Here is a 23,566-nt window from a genome sequence, read left to right as displayed (position 1 = left end):
AGCTGGCCTCATCCTACATTCATTTTCCCAACTGAGGCCTGCAAATCGTCCCAAGCGTCCACTCCCTTTCTGCTCCTCTCTAACCTTCTGTGCCCCATATTAACACTCCAGCCAGCTAACATCCTCCTGAGCAAAGAACATCAGTGCTTTCCTCTACCCATTCTTCTCTACAACTCCCTGAACAGAATCAGGAGCCAAGAAAAGATAGCTAAATCTCTCTCATCTGCCCTTACCTCTCCCTTATTTCCACTCCCAGCTACTCTGAACTCTCACAACACGCTCTGTAATGTCTCTGTCTCTCGCCAGACTTCGTTCCTATGCTGTGATACAAGGCCTACCTCCCACACCAAGTAACTAGATGTTACCTTTGTAACTGGGCCTACCTTTCTCTCTGTTTTAAATATATATGTATATATATTTTTTAAGTTTATTTGTTTATTTTGAGAGAGAGAGAGCATGAGCAGGGGAGGGTCAGAAAGAGGGAATGAGAGAATCCCAAGCAGGCTCCGCACTGTCAGCACTGTCAACGTGGAGCCCGATGCAGGACTGGGACTCACGAACCCTGAGATCATGACCTGAGTTTAAATCAAGAGTTGGACACTTAACTGACTGAGTCGCCGAGGCGCCCCCTGGGCTCACCTTTTTCATACGTGCTTCTTACCACACTTTCCCCCACACCTCTGTTCTGGCGGCCTTGGACAACTGACTCACTGCTCCCAAAACAGAAGCACTTTTAAGCCTCCAGGCTTAGCAGGGGCTGTTCTCTCCATCTGGAAGCCAACTCATCTTGTCACCTAAACTTCTCCCTCTCAACTGGTAACTCCTGACATTAACAAAACTCAAGACTTCTTTTACTTTATCTTTTAAAGTTTATTTATTTATTTTGAGATAGAGAGTAAGTGGGGGAAGGGAAGAGAGAGAGAGAAGGGAGGAGAGAGAGAGAGAGAGAGAGAGAGAGAGAGAGAGAGAGACCCAAGCAGGCTTAGCACCACCAGCGCAGAGCCCGATGCCAGGCTCTAACCCACAAACTGCGAGATCATGACCTGAGCCAAAGGTCAAACGCTCAATCAACTGAGTCACCCAGAAGCCACCAAGGCTTCTTTTAAAATAATCTTTCCTCAGGGGCGCCTGGGTGGCTCAGTCAGTTAAGTGTCCAACTCTTGATTCTGGCTCAGGCCATGATTTCACGGTTCGTGGGATCGAGCCCCTCCTTGGGCTTCACGATGGTAGCACAGAGCCTGCTTAGGATTCTCTCTCTCCCCCTTCCTTGCTCATGTTCTCTCTCTTTCTCTTAAAAAATAAAATAAAATAAAATAAAACAAAACAAAACAAATAAACTATTCTTGATCCTTTTCTCCCCCCAGCTGCTACCTTCTCTCTGCTACCAGTGAGTCTCCAAATTGGAAAAGTCAGAAGACACTTTCCAGTGCTCACTCCCTCAGTACTAGACAGAACGGATCCCTTCCTCATTCTGAAACATTTGCCTCCCCTCGCTTCCAGGATTCCCCCTAATCTCACCCTACTTCTCACAGCTGCTCCTTACTCTCATCCTCTCCTACCTGACCTTTCAACGCTGGAGTTTTTCAACTCCTAGGCCCACTTCTCATCCATCCTCTCCCTAGGCAATCTCATTCACACGCACAGCTTCATCCAGAACTTTTATGAAGATTATTCTCAGATTTGTACCCCCAACTCAGATTTCTTTCAACGGCCACTTACGTGACTCAAAGGCATTTCAAATTCAACATGTTTAGGACCAAATTCATGATCTTGCTTGCACAAACCTGTGTTCCTGTCCCACAGAACGGCCCAAACATCCACCCATGCGGCAAAAGGTGTTATCTTTTTTTTTTTTTTAATCTTTTTTTTTTAAGTGTATTATTTTGAGAGAGAGAACATGCAGGCGTGCAGGGAAGGGGCAGAGAGAGAGAGGGAGAGAGGAAATCCCAAGCAGGCGCCACGCTAGCAGCACAGAGCCCGTTGCAGGGCTCGATACCACGAACCATGAGATCACGACCTGAGCTGAAATCGAGAGGCAGATGCCCAACCAACTAAGCCACCCAGGCAACCCCGGGTGTTATCGTTTGCACCCCTTCTGCATTCAGTGTTGCCCCATATTCCCCTGCCAAAGTCTGTCCTCTACAGAACAGGAAAGAAAAGCTAAAATGAAAATGGAGGGGCGCCTGGGTGGCTCAGTCAGTTAAGCGTCCGACTTCGGCTCAGGTCATGATCTCACGGTTTGTGGGTTTGAGCCCCGCGCCAGGTCTCTGTGCTGACAGCTAGCTCAGAGCTACCGGAGCCTGCTTCAGATTCTGTGTCTCCCTCTCTCTGACCCTCCCCTGCTCATGCTGTCTGTCTCTCAGAAATAAATAAAACATTATAAATAAATAAATAAATAATAAATAAAATGAAAATGGATCATGATACTTGCTGCTTAAAATCAACTGCTCTTTACAGAAAAAGCAAAAATTTTCTTATGGCTGTCAAGGCACTTAGACTGCTCCAGCCTTTCTCTCTGGCTCCACTCCTCTCTCTCCCACTGTCTGCACAACACGTGGCCTCCGGTTAGTCTCTCAAATATAACCTGCTCCTTGCCCGCACAGGTCCCTTGCACATGCCATTCCCTCTGCCTGAAGTTCCTTCTCTCCCCTGTCCCCCTGTTAACTCCTCTTCTCCCTTTAGAATTCAGATCAGTCGTACTTTCCTTTATTTAATAAATCGTTACTGAGTGCCAACACATAACAGGTGCTCCTCTAGGGACTGAAGATGCACAACAAATAAAATGGACAAGGTGCCTGCCCTCAAGGAGCTGTAATTGAGAGGGGGATAGATGAGAATGAATTTCAGAGACTTCCTTGGGAAAGTCTTCCTTGACCAGGTCAAAGCCCCCTCTTTATAAACACTATTTATCTCACCTTCATAAAACTTAGCATTGTTACAAATATTCATGTTTACATTTGATTATATGACTGATGCCTGTTTCCACTATTAGAGTGTACATTCCAAGAGGGCAGAAGCTTTCTTTTACTGTTCAACACTGAATCCCCAGTGCCGAGCACATAGCAGAGACTCACTAAATACCTGCTGAATGACTAAATGAATCGTGCAGCAGCCAGTACAGATAGCAACCTCCCTGTACAAGGTCAGGGCTTACGGTAAGCTTTCTCAGCAGACAGGGTGAGTGAGCTGCCCTCTCTGCTGGACTCCGACACACCACACGAGCTTGGGACTTTCCACACGCTGTGCGCCCCTTTGTACTCGGCACCTGGTCTCACTATCATGGTACCTGTCCTTCACTAGATAATGAGCTGTTATCTTTTCTGCACTTAGCATAATGCCTGGCACATAGCAGATGCTCCACAAATAATTACTGCCTGAAGGCATGTCTGACTGTCTGCTAAGGCCAGCAACCAGCTGAATACCTGGCCCTCAGCAAGCACTCAGTACTTGTTGAATGGTACCAACATACTGACCTTCATATGCACTCACTATGTAGTAGACACTGAGGTAAGCACTTTTTTTTTTTTTAATGTTTATTTTTGAGAGAGAGAGGGAGGAAAGGGCAGAGAGGAGGGAGACAAAGGATCCCAAGCAGAGAGCCTGATGTGGGGCTCAAACTCATGAACCATGAGATCATGACCTGAGCCAAAGTCACACACAGCCGACTGAACCATCCAGGAGCCCCAAGCTAAGCACTTTATACAAGTCATCTCATTTAATCCCCATAACAATCCTATAAGATAGGCATCATTATCCCCTTTTACAGACAGGGAAAGTGTGTGATTGTCCGACAACCTGTAAACACTGCCTAATGTTTCCTGACTTCAGTTATTCAAATACCACATTGCAATTTGTGCCTATACTGTGTACTATGTAACCTATTTACTTCATGTTTTCATTATAGTGAAAACAAAACAACTCCCACTATTTTTAAATCTTCAAGAAGGCTAAGCAGTAATATCTATAAAACCACCATTCTCATGTGCTCATAAGTTTCATTTTTTTAAGTTTATTTATTTATTTTGAGAGAGAGGGAGAGAGAACAAGCAGGAGAAAGGAGGGGGGGCGTAGGGGACAAAGGATCTGAAGCAAACTCTGTGCTGACAGCAGAGAGCCCAAGGCAGGGCTCGAACTCACAAACCATGAGATCATGACCTGAGCTGAAGTTGGACACTTAACCAACTGGCCCACCCAGGTGCCTCTCGTCTGCTTATGGTTTTTAAATACACATATACAGAACCTGATTATTAAAACGAAAGATGTTCACTCTTCCTAACACCTAAAACCAACTCTCTTTCCACATTCTGTTCTTCCTACAACTTTCTATTCTCACATTTTTATTAAACCCCATTCCTCTCAGTTTTGCTGGGAAAATCTGTGACAAAATAACCAAAATCTCCCCTAAGGATCTATCTGTGAGAACAACCAGTTCAGTGCATCCAGCAGGGCCGAGGCGGTTCTCTCTGCTCAGCTAAAAGCAACAACAATGGAGCAGGACACATCACCAAACACATGGATGGGCAGTAAGGAAAACTGTCCTCTGTGGGTTTATTTACTGTGCACACCTAATAAGGCAATTTGCTAGCTTGAACCTTCCATACAACCCCCTTCCTTCCATTGCTTATGATGCGCACATCACACAATCACCCCAGCACATTCCACAAGCAACTTGAAGAACAAAGTGTGTGATTAACCCATTCACTTTCTGGTTAACAGGCACGTTTGAGAGCCACCATTTCTAATAAGCTAATGCTTACAATTCATTCAACAACCATTTGTTCAACACTGTCTGTTTATTAGACATCAAGCAATGGGTATGACAGCTGAGAAAAATGTCAATGTACATTAACCACTACTACTACATAATAGAGCTGAGAGCTAATACATACTACATGCCATCACCATGCTAACAACACAACAGACATCACCTGTGAGTGGACTATTATTATTATCTCCATCTTAGAGATGAGGAAAGAGATTCTGAAAGGTTCAGGAGGCTGAACAGGTGACTCAGTTATGTTGTTCTGAAGTCAAGATCTTGAAGCCAAGCAGTCTGACTTTAGCATCTGTTTTATAAACACAAAGCCATAGCTGGACCAATTATGCAATTACCCCATATTACGCTGCACTGCAGCTGTCTAAATGGCTTCAGTCTGTATCTTCAGCCCTGACCAATGTCCCCTCATTGGGGACACTGTTCTCAGGACATCAAGAGAGAACACCTTTAGGAGTATGTGTTCAACCTAAATCCATGTGGAATTCCAAATCATGTGATAGATAAAAAGGCACTGCTCTAGCTAACATGAGAGTAGCTTATTCTTCCATAATCTCCCTAGACTGCATCCTACAGTTCCATACGGGCTTGAATCCACCAAAATTTAATATTAACCAAATATTCCAATTTCATCTTCTATATCTCACAATACAAAACTTCTACAGGTCAAGACTTCTCCACTCGGTGTCTCCCAATTTGCTCTGTCTCACTCCCAGGCCATCTACAGACACTGCAGCCTTCTGTATATTACAATATCTGCACCAGGCACTGTCTGAACTCCCCTGAATAAATTATAAATAGAAGCAAAACTTTTAAAATATTGGTAATAGTAATAACTACCACCTGAAGGGCCTTCTGTGCGCCAATCACTTACTAGGCTTAATATGATTTCACTTTATCTTTATAATGATCCAGTGAGGAAGGGATCATAACTCCCATTTACAGAGAGGTAGAACCAGAATCAAAAACTTGGGCTAACTGGCACTGATGCCTGCACTCTTTCTTTTGAGCAAAACTAATTTTACTAGGAAGTACACTCACCTAGAGTGTTTATAAGTGTGATCACAAGGAAAAATTGTTTCTTTAATAGAGTCATATATTAAGGAAGGAAATATTGGGCAGGAAACAAGAGCTAGCTGTCAGGAAGAAATTTGAATGAGTGCGGACCTCATCCAGCAGGACTTAACAAACTTTGTTTGTAATGGACCAGAGAGTAAATATTTTAGGCTTTTTGGGCCAGATGGTCTCTTTAATAACTACTCAATTCTACTGCTAAAGTGCAAAAGCAGCCATCAGAGTGAGCATGGCTGTGTTCCAATAAAGCTTTATTTATAAAAACAGGCTTCAAGCTGGATTTGACTCTAGGGGCCATAGTCTGTCAACACTTCTACCATACAGTGGTCAGGTGATGGCTGGCAGACATTGAGCAAATTACCTAACCCTCGGAGCTTCCATTTCCTCCACTATTTCTCTATTACAGGATATTTTTTGACCACATAGAATTAAGACAATTAGCTCTAGATACTATATCCAGTGTACCCAGCACATATGAGGCATTCAATAAATGAATAGCAATTACTGATTCTAATCTTGGGCAGGAAATGTAAAAGTAAGCCTAAGATATCACAAACTCTCAGACTACTGGATCACATAAAAACAAACAGAAAAGGACAGAGAAAGACATTTCTGGCCCACTGGCTAAAATGGGACATTCTGAGCATCAAAAAGAATAACAACTGCTATTGTAGGTCAACTATACTTCAAAAAGAAAAAGGAAAACAAAGAATAATAACTGCCATGGATTGCAAAACATTAACTGGTACTACCAGTTCTGGCCATCACAGAATTGAAGGTATTGAGGTTACCTTCCTGCGATCAATGATCATAAAACTGAAAAAAATATATGACATTAAGACACTGGACAACAGACAGTACAAGGCTGTGATGCTTAAAAGAAAGTAAAAAGTATGAAAATGATAGCACAAATGACAGGAGTTTAAATAGAAACACATCGTTATATGGTTCTTTTGTTATTCGTGACATAGCAAAATAATAATTCACAGTATATTGTGATTAAGGTCAAATGCATATTACAATCTCTAGAGCAACTACTAAAAAAAAATAAGTAGAGCTAGAAAGCCAACAGAAGAGATAAAATGGAATAATAAAAAATTAATTCAACCTGGAGCGCCTAGGTGGCTCAGTTCCCTAACGGTTCATGTGTCTGAGACCCACATCGGACTCCATGCTCACAGTGCAGAGCCTGCTTGGGATTCTGTCCCTCTCGTGCTCTCTCTTTATAAAAAAATTACTTTTCATAAATCATAAAAATTATTCAATCTAAAATAGGAAGGAAGGAGGGAAAAACAGCTTGACAAAAAACAAATAACAAGATGGTAGACTTAAACCCAACAATATAGTTACATTAAATATAAATAGACTAAACTCCCCAATTAAAAGAGATTATCAGAGGAGATTTTAAAAAAACAAGTCTCTACTAGACACTGTTTACAGGTTAAGCTAGCAACACCTGAATCCAACTGATCCAACTTTATCATATTTAAAAGTAAAACAACCAGGTATTATGCACCCATTTTTTGCCAAGAAAATTGACCTGAATATAATTAAGCCTCAAGAGCTAACCATCAGTTTACAGGATTACAAGAGATAAGGAAACAGCATGAGGATCCTATCAATCAAAGGCAGAATGTGGAAACTTCTCCAGGACAAGGTGATCTGCCTTGTTTTACAAATAAAAGGTATTGGGGGAGGGGGAGATGGAAACTTATAGATGAAAAGCGTCTCTAAAAGCAGAGTTTTCTCCAACTGGTAGCAGAAGAGGTCAGAGAGATCTAAGGAGTAAGAAGAACTCAACATGCCATTACTGATTTAAATGGGGAGGGGATAACACTGAGGAAGAGAGCAGCCTCTGGCTGATAGCCCACAAAAAAATGGGTATCTCAGACCTAAAACCACGTGGAACTGCATGCATTGTCATTCACCTGAAGAAAACTGAAGCTCATTCTTCCCCAGAGCCTTGGCCAACACTAAGTATAGAGCACAGCCAAACCTGCCTCGAATTCTCACCACAGAATTCTGTTAGTAGATGAGTACTGTTTTAAATGAATCAGTACTATTTTAAATAAATAAATTTATAATCATTTGTTATGCAAATGTTAGAAAACTAACACAAGGCTTATATGACAAACCTGGCCTTACCTCTTTACCCTAGCTGTCCATGCTGTAAAGCCATTTAAGGCTGCTCCAAATCCAGGTAAAGTTTTAATCGTGATGCATTTTCCTCATCAAAGGTCCAAAAAAAAATATCAAAACCGCCTGATACAGTGACTGTCAGTGTTTAATAAGTATGAATGTTCCCACCTTGAATTCCTTTATTATTTATGAGTCACACGTACAGGCACTTAAGAAGTACACGTGGTACTGTACAGTCTCACTCATAGCTATAGCAATAGTTTCTAGAGGTAAAATGTCAAGTTTAAAGTAGAAAGTAAAGTTTTTAAGATTTGTTCTTCTTTGTAGTCTATTAAACACCTGGCATGGTCCTAAACATACATTAGGCATTAAAAAAAAAAAAAGATCTGTCAGATTGAAATAAGTATTTATTAATATTGGATGAGCCGTGGTCATCCTCAAATGAGCAAGAGTTAGTTCTGAAGTACACAAAAGGAACACAGTCAGGGATGGGGCCAAGACAAAAGGAGCCTTACCTTTACATCTGGCACCTGGGCACCAAGGCTGCTGAGTCCCACGATGGAGTAGAAAGCAGATTCCAAACTTGTGAAGGGGCGGTCCAGTGAGGCTTTCAGTCTCTCCACATCTGGCTTGGTGAGGTAGTGAGTGGGCGTCAGAGCCTGGGTGCTGGCTATGATTGTCAGGGCCAACAGGAAGACAGTGCTTGAACCTTGGGGGGAAATGACTATTAAGTACACTCCAAACGATTCCAAAGTTCTATATGGTTCTGATGACGGTGTGCACCAAGGTCTGGGAACCAAATCATGTGACGGAGTGGGAGGGGACTGGGAGGTTTAAACTGGAAAGAAGTCCTAGGGAAGTGGGGGCACTGTCTTCTTTATCCATCTGAAGGACAGCCCTCCCGGCAGCCTCCGTGCAGCTACAGCACAGAACTCATCATGCCATTCCCACTTCAAGTATGTTTGTAACTCCTCTGCCACTAGGACAGGCCCAATCCTGAACACTTAGCCTCTCACGGGATCTTTCCCTCGCTCTTCCCTTCATCTGTGGCTCTCTGGCTCCCTTCTCTGTTCCTCTAAGGAGTCATGTTCTTCCCTACCCTGCACTTTTTCATGCTTTCTCTTACTTCAACTTTGCTTAGTTTTTACTCTTAAGATTTCAGTTCAAGTATCTCTTTCTTAAAAAGCCTTCCCAGTAGCCCTCCCTTGGGTGAGGTCCCCAGTACTATACAGCAGTCAAGAATGTGACCTCTGAGGCCAGGTTTAATTTCTAGCTCTGCCATTTATTAGCAGTGTGGCTGTGGCAGTTACGATGTGGCCAACGCACACTTAGTTTTCTCAAGTGTAAAGTGGGACAATAATAGTACCTACCTTCGGGGAATAATGAGGATTACATGAGTTAACACAGAAAGATCTTAGAACTACATACTACTACTACTACCACTACTATAAGAGCCACATAAACGTTAGCTACCTCTATTACCATTGCTAGTGTTGTTGCTATATCCATGCATAGCAACCTGTACTTCTTCCATGTAGTCTTTTCCACAACCTTAATTAATAGTATAATGTCTGATTCCTCTGCTAAACTGTAAGCTCCAGGAGGATAGTTTCACCTACACATCCCTCTATTTCCAAATATTACACATCACTTGGCATAGTACTGAATTAATATTTGCTAAATACATGGAAAGAAAAATTAATCCTTGTCTATTATGCTCCAGGAGACAGGAGGCCGTTAGGAATGGTACATTCTACGGGCTGTTTCATGAATTGTCTGCCATTCAATTACGCAGTATCCAACCTCCACCACCACCACCACCTTATCCACACTTTCCACGGTTTCAATTACCCACATTCAACCATGGTCCAGTACTGTCAGGCAATAGTAGCCTAACACTATGTTACAATGCCTATGCCATTCATCTTCACTTCATCTCATAACATGCGCATTTTATCATGTAGGTATCTATATCAAGAAGGACAAGTACAGTACAAGATATTTTGAAAGAGAGAGGAAAGACCTCATTCACATGGCTTTTGGCATAGTGTCTTGTTATAATTGTTCTTTTATTGTTAGTTATCGTAGTTAATCTCTTACTGTGCCTAATCTATAAACTTTATCATAGGTATGTATGTATAGAAAAAACTCAGTATGTATATGGTTCAGTTTTAGGTATCTACTGAGGATCTTGGAAAGCATGCCCTGCAGATATGGGAGCACTACTATAATCACAAGGCTAATAGTAATGGTCCTAAATCCTCTGCTTATACCGTCAAGTTTAGTTTGAACTATAATCCCTAAAGGCATTTTTAGGGAGCAACTGCCTGGCTCAATTGGTAGAGCATGCAACTCTTGATCTCCAGGTCATTGAGTTTGAGGCCCACACTGGGCAGTGATTACTTTTTTAGAAAGGCATGATTATATCTTTACAAATAAGAAAATTCAGATTGAGAGTAGCCTGCAGCCAATCTTGGACTCAAACTCAAATCTACCTAAAGAGGTTAGATAACTACCTTTGGAGTATATCATAGAAATGATGCTTACATTCATGGTAACTCAGAATCGTTCTTCTATGAATGCTAGTTCTATTTAAATCCTTGTGTGTGTGTTAAATAATCTAAAAGATGTGAAAGTTCTTTTTAAAGCGCTAGAAAGAGAGGTGCCTCAGTGGCTCAGTCAGATGAGCATTCGACTCCATGTTGGCTGAGATCATGACCTCATGGTTCATGAGACTGAGCTCCACATGGGGCCCTGAACTTTGGGATTCTTTCTCTCCCTCTCTCTCTGCCCCTGCCCTGCTCATGTTGCCTCTTTCTCCATCTCAAAATAAATAAACAAACATTTAAAAAACACTAGAAGAAGCGTCTGGCTGGCTCAGTCGGTTAAGCGTCCAACTTTGGATCAGATCATGATCTCGTGGTTAGTGGCTTTGAGCCCCGTGTTGGGCTCTGTGCTGACAGCTCACAGCCTGGAGCCTGCTTGAGATTCTTTGTCTCCCTCTCTCTCCCCTCCCCTGTTCACTCTCTGTTTCTGTCTCTCTCAAAAATAAACATTAGAAAACTGTTTCTAGGGGTGCCTGAGTGGCTCAGTTGGTTAAGCGCAGGTCATGATCTCACGGTTGGTGGGTTCGAGCCCCGCATCGGGCTCTGTGCTGACAGCTAGCTCAGAGCCTGGAGCCCGCTTCAGATTCTGTGTCTCCCTCTCTCTCTGACCCTCCCCTGCTCGTGCTGTCTCTCTCTGTCTCTCAAAAATAAATTTAAAAAAAAAATTTGCTTCTAAAAACACTAGAAAGAAAACCTACAATGTATTCATTAATAAAATATTTATTGGATGCCTACCAAGCACTATTCTTGGTATTAAAGTAGGAAACAATCTTTTTTAATTTTAAAAATAATTTAATCATTTTAACTTATTTTAACTTTTACTAAGGATTTTGGTTTTTTTTCTTTTATAGTTTATTGTCAAGTTGGTTTCCATAGAACACCCTGTGCTCAATCCAACAAGTGCCCTCCTCCATGCCCATCACTCCCCTTCCCCTCTCCCCACCCCCACCAGCCCTCAGTTTGTTCTCAGTATTCAAGAGTCTCTCATGAGAATTAAAAAAATAAAAAATAAAAAAATAAAACAAAACCTCATGGGGTCTACATTCTAGTGTGAAAACAAAGATATCACATAACACAATTAAGAAGTACTACTTATCACGTTAGGTGAAAATTGTTATGGAGAACAACGAAGCACAGAAGAGATACCTGAGAAGAGCCACGGTTTTAAATATGAGAGTCTATAAAGGTCTAACCAAGAAATAAAGCTATTGTGTATAGACTTGAAGGAAAAGAAGGAGCAAGTCACAAAGACATTTTGGGGGAAACGATCCCAAGTAGAAAAGCAAGTGCAAAGACCCTGAATTGGCAGTATATATAGTAATCTTGGCTATTAGCAAAGAGGGAAGTATAGCTTAGAGAGGCATAAGCAAAGGATAGAAAGTATGGAAGAGGTGATAAGAGGCAGCAGTGCCTAAATCCTGAAGGGCCTTTTACATCTTTGTAGGGCCTCTGGCTTTTACAGAGATGGGAGCCACTAGAAAGTTTTGTGAAGAGGAGTAATTTGATTTACATTTTAACAGGATCATTGTGTCAAGAATAAACAAACTATTGAGACTATGCAGAAGAAAAAACCTACAAAGGATCACCAGTTAGTAATAATCCAAGTAAAAAGATAATGGTGGTCACAGGTGGCAGCAGTAGAGGTGAGAAGCAGTCAGATTCTGGCTACAATTCAAGGTCAAAGCCAGAACTTCTAAAGGATAGAAAAATATAAGAAAAAGAGGGATCCAGATACCAGTGCTGAATCTCCAGTGCCGAGTAAGTGACCATGTAAATATATGTGGGGTATGCCCACACTACATGCTAAGTACTTGACATGAACTGAGTCAATAAATCCTCACAACATGCAAATGAGTATGGTTTACAGACCAAGAAATTGAGACTCAGGAGTCACCTGCCCTAAGACACATAACTGAGAATCAAACTGCAGACATTTTGAATCCAGTTTGTTTTTAACCACTCTATCGCCCTCAACTTTTCAAAAAATGGAGCAGTGACCCACGCACTACCTTATTCACGGTTACCTTGGGCAAGTCACTTCTCTTCTCTGAAATTCTGCCTTCTTATCTGTCAAATGTAAATAATAGTATACATTCCCCACACGCGGTGAGACTACATGAGATTCCATTCTGCACAGTGCCCACTCAATAGCTAGCAATGCAGTTAACTTTATTGATGCTTGCTTAGTGCCATATACTATTCTAAACTATGCAAGAGAATCAGCTCATTCTGATACAGCAATTTACGCAGCGGATAAAGTGACTGACCTAGTTTACAGATCAGGAACTGAGATGCAGAGGGGGTTAAGGAACTTGCGCTGGGACACATAACGAGCACTTGGCAGACTACGAGTATGCACCAAGAGAATCTAACTTCAGAATTTATAGTCTAAGTTCTCAGACAGGTGAGTGATTTCCTTCCTCCTTTTTACTAAAAAGGAAACCACGGTTCAAAGAAGGATGACTTGGCCGAAAGCTCACACTCAGGCCAGCCGGCCGGGGAGGCGCCGCGAGTCAAATGAATGAGTGAAGCCGGACCTAGGGTTAACCGCGGCCTCCGGCTGGGCCTCGGGGGCACCCGTAGCTCCACTCGTACCCACCCCACCTCCGCTCGCCCGCTGTCCCACCAGCTAGACAGCCCACCGTCACACACTCGACCCTCAAAGAACCCGAGCCCGAGCCCATGCCCCCGCCCCACAGGGGAAGAGGCTCCCGTCTGGCCGGCTCCCGAGTGGCGAGCACTAGCCTCCCGCGGGCTACGGCCCACTCGCCCAGGCGTGCCGGCCGCGGGGCCCCGTTGTGGAGCCATGCACAACGCCTCACCCGGCGACGCCATTCCTCCGAGCAAGTCCCACCAGGGCCCGAAACGCAGGCTGACTTCCGCTCGGGAAAGTGGCTCCGAGAGAGCGCCGGAGGGGACGCCCGGGACTCGCGGCGGTCTGCGCGTGCTGGGATGGGATCTAGGCACAGGTCAGTCCCTGCCGTACCACCGGGTCGAGCCGGTCCCAGCAGCTGGGGCCCGAATTCCAGTCCCCGCGCGCAAAGGGCGCCGCGGTCCTCGTGTATAGGCCCGCCTCTCCCCCCCCCCCGCGACCTTGCCCATTTGGAACCGGCCGCCTCGCAACGGTCCTAATCCGGGCACTACCGGTACGCGGTTGGATGAGACTTCGGGGTGGGCCCGAAACGGGGCCCCCTCTGATTGGCCTACCGCGTTGATTGGCCGCTCGCGCCGTCACTCAGTCATCTCTTTGCAGCCCGGCCAATTTTAAAGGGATGGGAAGGGTCCCGTGAGGAAGGGCAGGTAGTATTGGAGGGCTTGGGTTTTCTTTTTCTTTTTTTCTTTTTCTTCCTTTCCTCCAAAGACTGTTTCGCTCGTTAGTAACTGACCTATAGGTGACGTTTAACTTTATTTGCAAAGCATTTATGTGGATTTAGTACTCCTCAAAATAACTCTTAAGGAGCGTATGAGCCCACTTTTACAGAAGTAACAGGGTCAAAAATAGAAGTGACACCTGACACAGAAGCAGCTTGTTTGTTTTAAAATAAGAAGGATCCCGTAATTTGACATTCATTCATAGTTTTTGAGAGAGAGACAGAAAGAGACAGAGCATGAGTGGGGGAGGGGCAGAGAGAGGGAGACCAAGAATCCGAGGCAGGCTCCAGGCTCTGAGTTGTCAGCACAGAACCTGATGCGGGGCTCGAACTCAGAGTGAGATCATGACCTGAGCTGAAGTCGACCACTTAACGGACTGAGCCACCCAGGCGCCCCCAAGAATCCCGTAATTAAAAAAAAAAAAAATGCGAGCGATTTACCCAAGAGCTCAAAAATAACTAACTCTACTTATTGGGCGTTTACAGGATAGCCTGAGAGTAGTAAGCATTCTCCGTAGGTTATTTTATTTTTTTCCTTATCACCATTTTGTGAGGTTTGTACTGTTATTCCCATTTCCTAGAGAAAGGAACCAAAAGATTTGAACCCAGGCGGTCTGACTCCATAATCTGTGCTTTTAACTATTAAGAACATGTAAAAGCATACACATAAAATATTAAGTCTTATTAGTGTCAGATATCATTACTCCAAGTAGGGGAGAGTGAATTCCTTCTGTCTGCTACTGTGCTGTTAAATAAAGTAGATACTAGTTCTATGTGGATATCTGAATTTGACTTTAATTAAATTTAAAAATTCATTTCCTTTGCTGTCCTATTCACATTTCAAGTGCTCAATAGCCACATGTGGCCACTGGATATCCTATTGGGCAGCACAGAATTATAGAAATTTCCAATATCACAGAAAGTTCTAATGGATGGTGCTGATAGAAAATATATTTAAAACAATTCTTACTAGAGCACCTGAGTGGCTCAGTCGGTAAGCCTCCGACTTTGGATTTCTACTCAGGTGTTGGTCTCATGGTTGGTGGGGCGGAGCCATCTGTGGGGCTCTAAGCTGACAGGGTGGGGCCTGCTTGGAATTCTTTCTCTCCTTGTCTCTCTGCCCCTCCTCTGCTCAGGCTCTCCCCCTCTCTCTGAAAATAAATAAATAAATACTAAAAAAAAAAAAAGTCTGCCAACTCACTAATGAGACAACAAGTGTTGGGCTAGAACCATCTCATACTGGCTTGAGAGTCACTTATTAAATTTAGCAGGAATTTTTCAAATTGGTTGTTAAATACAGCTACTTACAAAAATTAAATTATACACACTTATAATGAAATAAAGTCTATTGGAAACCAAACTCATCATTTCCTTACTATTTTATTACATTTTACCATTGTGTATGCTTCTGTGGATCCTGTGTATTGCATCTGTGTGGTGGACATATTTTATGGTGGTGTGCTACTGCACATCTCTTTCCAAAGTAACATTGGTAGCTGGATTTTGGCCACAGTGGGAATATTTACACCATAGAATCAGCAAATGCTGAACACCAGGGCTTGATTTTTTTTTTTTTTTGCTTTGTTATGTCTAACATTAGTGCTGGAGGAATTAAGATTTAGAAGATTAAATTTAGAAGTGTGTCATGTCTATAGGCTTTACATTGCCGATAGCACAAAAACTTGAGGGAATATTGTTCTAGTGTTTGAAAATTATTATCCACCTCAGAGAAGATGTCACTTCTGAAGTTTCAGTTACATCTTACTGATTAATGTCCATGAAAATATGGACGGCATTCACTTAAAAGCTATACTTAGAGAGTATGTTTTAAACATTTACCAGCATGCCATGGGAAGCAATCCAGTAAAAAATACTTGGGCTAAAGATTTGAATAGACACTTCATCAAGATCTACCTAGAGCAGATGAGCACATGAAAAAATAATCAACATCGTTGCATATCGAATACATTGTATATTAAACCACAGCAAGATATTGCTACACATTCACTGAAATAGTTAATACAAAAAAGACCAACAATACCAAACGTTGGCAAGGATGTGGAGGAACTGGAACTCACATACACTGTTGGTGGGAATGTAAAGTGGTACAATCATTTTGGAAAGCAGATTTGCAGCTTTTTAAAAAGCCGGTTATACAACCTAATATATGACCCAGCCATTCTACTCTTAGAGGGTTTGTGATTAACTAATTTTTTAAAAAATTAATGAAGTAGAAGTACACAGAAAGAAGCTCAAACTATTGGTTGGGGCTTTCCCCCCCCAAACTGTTGTATTTACTATTGGCTAAGTGGGGAAAAAAACAATATTCATAAAACATACATAAGAAAAAAGAATGATATACTGAAATTGTGTACTTGCCATCTCATTTTTAAAAATTTTTTTTAACATTTATTTATATTTGAGACACAGAGAATGAGCAGAGGAGGGGCAGAGAGAGAGGGAGACACAGAATCTGAAGCGGGTTCCAGGCTCAGAGCTGTCAGCACAGAGTCCGACGTGGGGCTCAGACTCACAAACCATGAGATCGTGACCTGAGCTGAAGTCAGTTGCTTAACGGACTGAGCCACCCAGGTGCCCCCTGCCATCCTATTAAAGAACATAACCATAACTTTTGCTCTCTTTCTAGGTTTACCCATTCTATTCCCTTCCCTTCCTGCTCAGACATCCCCATCCTGCATGTTATATTGGTTCCTTGGTTTTCTTCATAGTTTTACTGCATGTGTTTATAACTCCACAAACAGCATTTGTTTACTTTCACATATTTCTTAACTTTATGTGAATGGAATTTACTACATTTTTTTTCTGTGACTTTTTTTCCCTCAGCATTGTAAGATTTATCCGTGGTGCTGTGCATAGCCAGGACTCATTCATTTTTACTACTATATAGTACTTTGTTGGATGAATTATCACCGTTTATTCTGTTGGTAGGTCATTGGGTGTCTCTGGTTTTTGCTATGATGACTACTGCTGTGAAGATTCTTATATATTTATATAGATTTCTAGTGCACATGTGTAAGAGTTTTACTAGAAGCTCTCGTGTGTCTATATGTACACACAATTTACACACATTGGTTGACAGCTTGCTTTTTTATTCATTAATATATGCTAAACATTGAGCAAGTAGAGATCTAGTCACTCACTCAGTCAGTTTTTATTGAGAATACATTCTCTCAGAATACCTTCACGAACAAAGCATCTGAAGAGCCTTGGCTTCATGAAGCTTACATTTTCCACAGGAGGAAAGAGATGACAAGCAATATCATAAGTAAGTGAATGATACATTAGAAGATATTGCATGCTACAGAAAGAAAAAGCAGGGAAGGGTAAGGGAGATTGGGGAAGGGGAAGCTGTTCTACCTCAGTTTCTTTTAACAGCGGCTTGGTAATACCTATCCATTCATGCCCCATGAGGCTGACAATGTTCCAGGTGCTGGGAAAACAGCCATGACCATGTAGACAAGGTTTCTCTCCTCATGGAGCTTTTAGTCTGATGGGAGACAGTCAACAAACACAAATGAACTTGATAATTGTAGGTAATGGTTAAATACTATGAAAAAATTAGAAAACAGCTGTGGGACTGGGTGGGGAGAGGCTACTTCACCTAGATTGGTGACCAATAAACACTTCTCTGAGAAGGTGACATTTACGCTTTCATGTGAGTGATGACATGGAAGCAGTCCTAAAATACTAATCTTTCTAATCCCCTCTTCATTCCTAGGATCTGTAGTTGGGAAGAACTAGTGATCCCCTGTGCTTCTGACAATGATTCAGGAAGTGTGGATTTGCAGCTGAGCAACTTAGAGGATGTTAAAAAAGACCCAACTAACCTTGAACTTACAGGTGAAAGTGGGAAAGGATTTTTTTTTTTTTTTCAGGGAAAGAGGTGGGGAAAAGGGAATCTGTTTTCAAGTCACGTTGCTGGATAAGAGCCCTTGGGGCGCCTGGGTGGCTCAGTCGTTTGAGCGTCCGACTTCGGCTCAGATCATGATCTCATGGTTCGTGGGTTCGAGCCCCTTGTCGGGCTCTGTGCTGACCGCTAGCTCAGAGCCTAGAGCGTGTTTCAGATTCTGTGCCTCCCTCTCTCTCTGACCCTTCCCTGCTCATGCTGTCTCTCTCTTTCTCTCTCAGAAATAAATAAAACATTTTTAAAAAATTAAAAACAAACAAAAAAAAGAGCCTTCAACTATAGGTTGACAATGAATTTGGTCCCCGCATATCCCTTGGAATATGTTTGGCAAAATGAGATGAATATATTTGTCTAGACATGTAGGAAACTGCGACAGTCAATCCTGCAGATGTGCACGGAGTCTAAGGGCTAGAAGGATTCTGAGAAGGGAAGGATGGTTGTGGTGGAAACTTGATTGGGCTACAGAATATCTTTTATTCTACAAACATTCATTGAGTACCAAGTGTTGAGTATACAGTAATGATCAAGACATGCTCCCTGTCCTCAAAGGATTTGCTGAAAAGGACCAAAAAATATAAGCAGATATCAAATAGAGTACAAGCTAAAGTTAATATTATAAAAGAATTATACAAAGGACTGAGACAAAAAGTGAGGGAGATGGGAAGCCATTGTAAGCCGTGGTCATCAGAGAACACCTATCTGAGGTTGTGCTGTTCAAACCTGAAGGAGTCCTCAAGGATATGAACGAGCAACCCATGTGAGAAGTAAAGGAAAGAACATTCTAGGTGGATATAATTGCATGTGCATGAGACAAGACTATCTGAGGAACTACATTTACTCATTTCTACACACATTCAACAAATATCTATTGAAGCCCATTGTGCTATAAACACTGATCTCTAGCTGCTGGAGATCTAGTGCTGAACAGGACAGACTTACAGATAAATGACCGGAACTCAGTTTAATATAGATGATTGAGAGTGAGGATAGGGAGCAAATATAAAGAGGTTTTTTAGCAGTTAGGAGGATACTTAGTCAAAACGGGCAAAGAGAGGATTTAAGAAGGCATCTTGGTGCAGAGCCCTGAAAGATGAGTGGACACTAGCTAGGCAAACAAGGTAGGAGGTAGGGAAGGTGGGGAAGAAGGAGAAACCTGCAGGGAGAAGGAGAGCCCACACAAAGATGAGAGGTGAATGAGAATAGGGCTTCTAGTGCATGAGAAGAATGGGACAGTGAGTGGCAGGCATCTGCAGAAGAGGCTATAATTCACAAGACCAAAAAGTGTATAGAAGTACTGTGGTAGAGGGGCGCCTGGGCGGCTTAGTCGGTTAAGTGTCCGACTTTCGCTTAGGTCATGATCTCGCGGTTCGTGGGTTCGAGTCCCGCGTCGGGCTCTGTGCTGACTGCCAGCCCAGAGCCTGGAGCCTGTTTCAAAGTCTGTGGCTCCCTCTCTCTCTGACCCTCCCCTGCTCACGCTGTCTCTCTCTCTCTCTCCTAGAAATAAATAATTAAAAAAATATTTAAAAAAAAAAAAAAAGAGGTAGTGTGGTAGAAACCCTCTGATGATGGTTACATAAAGGGGGAAATAGTAAGACTGTTTCCCCAGCAGGAATAAGGGATTTGGTTTTGGAAAATAGAGGAGGTAAGGATATAAAGCAATACGAACAGGGAAATGATGCCACCATAATCATTGTCACTCAGCAAAGGAATAATATTTGCCATTGTTTCCTGGGGACTAGCTCTGTATCAACCAGATGAGGTAGGCTCTATTATCATCCCCATTCTGGAAATGAAGAAATAGGCCCAGAGAAAGTAAGATCACACAAGGTCAGAATGCTGGAAAGGGGCAGAGCAAGGATCCAAGCCTAGGCAGACCCTACTCCATAGCCTGTGCTCTTAACGTATATCCCAAGTCTAGAAGGAAAAACTTCAGACACTTACTGCGCCTAGTCCAGTAGGGAGAGATCAGCTAGGGACTGCTACTATATTTTAAGCTCTTGTCACTACAGAGTCATAGACTTTTTAAAAAAATAATATTTTTTTAATGTTTATATTTGAGAGAGAGACAGAAAGACAGAGCGTGAGCGGGGGAGGGGGAGAGAGAAGAGAGGGAGACACAGAATCCGAAACAGGCTCCAGGCTCTGAGCTGCCAGCACAGAGCCCGATACAGTTTGAACTCCCAGACTGCGAGATCATGACCTGAGCCGAAGTCGATGCTTAACCGACTGAGCCACCCAGGCGCTCCAGAGTCATAGACTTTTTAATTTAATAATGATATCTACTATTTAAATGTTTATAAGAGGCCACATACTGAGATAAGTCTTTTGTATTTATCGCCTCACTTAATCTTCGTAATAACCCTGTCTTACAGGTGAGGAAACTAAGGTTCCAAGAGGCAAATTAACTTGATAAAGGTCATACAACTAATAAGTAATAGAGCCAGGATTCAAATTAGTCTCAAACTGAGATATAAAGTCCATGCTCTTAACCACTCTGCCATAGCTCAGCCTTACAGGTTTTTGTAATTTAGGAGGCTCTTAAAGAATGTTTAATTTGTAATTGAGAAAACTGAGACTTGGAGAGCAGAAGTGACTTGGTCAAGGGTGCAGAGCAGATGGTAAAGGTGAGACAAGGGTGTGTCTAACCTGATGTCCAGTGGTTCTCCCCACTAAACTCTACAACTTTACATAGTATGGAGGTGTCACCTGCTGTGTTTGTTTCGGTATTAGACTTGGACATCTCTGATATTGCTGGACTCCCTCAGGAATCGCTCACAGATAGCTCCAGACACTTGACCCAACAGGACACCCTCAGCGAGGCCATTGTTAAGGGGCTGATCCAGTCTATCCAGGAGTTTTTTAATGGTAACCTACAGGTATGCACATTCTTACCAAGTCATCCAACTTATTCCTCCATTTTAACAAATATTTTAAACATTTATTATTTTGTTAACATACCAGTAACTGATATTATAGACTGTAAAACTTACTTATAATTATATTTATATTTTGATAATATATTTATATACAATTATAAGTTGCATTTATACCTAAGTTTATAAAAATTATAAAATTAAAAGAAAGAAAATAAAAATAAAGATCTTTCCAAATCCCACTGTCCTCAGATAACTAAAGTTAACGTTTTAGTGTATTTATTTTCAGTCTTTTTCTTCAGTACACATACATGCATGTAATTAGGGACGCCTGGGTGGCTCAGTTGGTTAAGTATCCGACTTTGGCTCAGGTCACGATCTCGTGGTTCGTGGGTTCAGTCTCCATGTCGAACTCTGTGCTGACAGCTCTGAGCCTAGAGCCTGCTTCAGATTCTGTGTCTCCCTCTCTCTCTGTCCCTCCCTTGCTCGTGCTCTGTCTCTTTCTCTCTCCCTCAAAGATAAATAAAACATAAAAATAAATAAATAAAATAAATAAATAATTATTTTAAAGATGCAGGTAGTTATAGAAAAATAAACATCAGAGATGGTGGGAGGAAAAAAGTATTCTAGGTCAGTAGCTATAGATCTGTATTTTCTGACTTAGCACAGTATTCTGTTGTTCAGGCAAAACATTCATTCATTAGTTTATTCTGTGAGAACACGTAACAGAAGAATTTGTCCTAACCTCGGGCATTTCTGAGGAAGGACCCCTTGAGCTCAGACCTGAGGAATGACTAGAAGAAACTAGGAGAAGTTGGAACTGGAGGAAGTATTCCGGAAATAGGACATGCTATGTTTAACAACCTTGAGGCAGTAAGGAGCAGAGCATGTGTGATGAACTCAAAGAAGCCTGGTATGTTTAAATGATAGTATTGAAGGTGTCTGTCATTTGTCGACAAACACTTAGGTTGTTTCCATATCTTGGCTATTGTAAATTGCTGCAGTGAGCCTGGGAGTGTGGAGATCTCTTTGAGATCCAGATTTCATTTTTTTTTTTTTTATATATATACACAGATGTTTCTGGTTTGCAAAAATTATTCAAGCTTTACATTTCCTTTATAATGCTAATTAATTTTTTTTAACACTTTAACACTTAAAGCCAGAATGTTGGTCTTCACTTTTTTTTTTATGTTTATTTATTTTTGAGAGAGACACAGAGCACAAGTGAGGGAGGGGCAGAAAGAGAGGGAGACAGAATCCAAAGCAGGCTCCCCGCTCCCGGCTCTGAGCTCTTGGGATGGAGCCCAACACAGGGCTTGAACTCATAAACCAGGAGATCATGACTGGAGCTGAAGTCGGACACTTAACAGACAGAGCCACTCAGGCGCCCCTGTGGGCCTTCACTTTTGACATAACACTGCTCTTTATACTTTACATCAGCAGAGCTTTATAAAGCATTTCTTTATCATTAATACAGGGGTTGAATTGCTGCAATTAATTTAAAAAAAAAATCCATTCCCTGCCTTGATCTGAATCCACAAGCAGGCAGGAAAATAGATGAATAAGAAGGTAGTTTTGTCAGAGTGTCACAAATACCATGATAGCAATATACACATGAGGTTTATGGGTACTCTTAGGAAGGGCACCTAATGCTGCTTCAGGAGGAAATGCATTTTCCAAGTCTTAAAGGATATATAGATTCTAGTCAGTAAACAAAAAGAGGTGTAGAGAATTCAGAAGGTGCAAAGGCCCAGAATCAAGAAAGTTAATTTGTCTAAAGCTCAGAATGCTGCAGGGCAAGACAAGAGATGAATTTGAAGAGGTTAGCTAGGGTCGCACTGGGAGAGCCTTGACCTCCATGGGTTCTATTGAAAGATATTTTGAGAGGGGGTTACCTTATCAAAATTGCAATTAATAAAGATGAATCTGGCGATGGCTAGGGAAATAGATTGGAGGGAGCAAAACTGGAGCAGCAGAACTCAGTGTTGGATTGTTGTACTAATCTAGATGAGAAAGAATCAGGCCAGGAAGTCAGCTTCTGGCTGTATGTATTGCTACTCTCTGTCCAGAGAGCTTATACCAGTTTATACTATCTCTAGGCTGATGGAGAAAAACTAGAAGAAATTTTCTCAAGATTATGAAACTGTCTTTTACTATCTTCTTTATACATAATTTTTGAAGGTTTCTATGATAAATAGATACTACTTTCATAATCATAAAAAGAATAATACAAAATATTTTTATTTTTCAAATAAGAACTTGCTTTTTAAAAATATTTACTTACTCTGAGAGAGATAGAGAATGCACATGCATGTGCAAGCAGGGGGCAGTGGGTAAGGAGGGGCAGAGAGAGAGAATCCCCAGCAGCTTCTATGCTGCTAGCATAGATCCCCATTCAGGGTCTGTCTCATGGACAGTGAGATCATAACCTGTGCCAATATCAAGAATTGGAGGCTCAACCTACTGAGCCACCCAGGCTTCTAAAAACTTGCATTTTAATAGGAAACCTTAAAGACTCAAAATAATCTAATGGCATGAAGAGAGCTAGAAGTGGGGCACCTGGGTGGCTTAGTTGGTTGAGCATCTGACTCTTAATATAGGCTCAGCTCATGATCCTGGGGTCATGGGTTCAAGCCCCACGTCGCTTAAGATTCTCTCTTTCTCTCTCTCTCCCTCTCCCTGCCCTTCTCCTCTACTCCTCTCCCTAGCTAATGGACTCTCTCTCTCTCTCTAAAACAAAAATATAAAAAATGAGAGAGAGCTAGAAGTAACAGTATCAAAGGTCACCTTTAGAAAGTTTA

At 42.0% G+C, this 23,566-nt stretch overlaps 2 protein-coding genes across 3 annotated transcripts in view; one reads left to right on the top strand and one right to left on the bottom strand.

The window, feature by feature from the left end:
- RPN2 (ribophorin II) overlaps positions 1–13,498 on the bottom strand; it is a 57,723-nt gene extending 44,225 nt beyond the window's left edge. For both annotated transcript variants that reach the window (XM_039227113.1, XM_039227114.1), the window contains exons 1-2: positions 13,416–13,498; positions 8,503–8,696 (exon numbers count right to left, since the gene is read on the bottom strand). In XM_039227113.1, coding sequence (XP_039083044.1) covers positions 8,503–8,696; positions 13,416–13,428 — 207 coding nt within the window. In that variant the 5' untranslated portion in view covers positions 13,429–13,498. The remainder of the gene's footprint in view (positions 1–8,502; positions 8,697–13,415) is intronic.
- Positions 13,068–23,566, top strand: part of MROH8 (maestro heat like repeat family member 8) — a 59,292-nt gene continuing 48,793 nt past the window's right edge. The window contains exons 1-3 of the mRNA XM_039227112.1: positions 13,068–13,562; positions 17,704–17,825; positions 20,623–20,768. Of these exons, the coding sequence (XP_039083043.1) occupies positions 13,276–13,562; positions 17,704–17,825; positions 20,623–20,768 (555 nt within the window). The 5' untranslated portion in view covers positions 13,068–13,275. The remainder of the gene's footprint in view (positions 13,563–17,703; positions 17,826–20,622; positions 20,769–23,566) is intronic.

The sequence above is a fragment of the Hyaena hyaena genome, unplaced genomic scaffold (assembly GCF_003009895.1).
Source record: "Hyaena hyaena isolate Hyena2069 unplaced genomic scaffold, ASM300989v1 scaffold_25, whole genome shotgun sequence".
NCBI lineage: Eukaryota > Metazoa > Chordata > Mammalia > Carnivora > Hyaenidae > Hyaena > Hyaena hyaena.
Note: the sequence above shows the minus strand (reverse complement) of the source record. Positions and strands in the feature narration are given on the sequence as shown.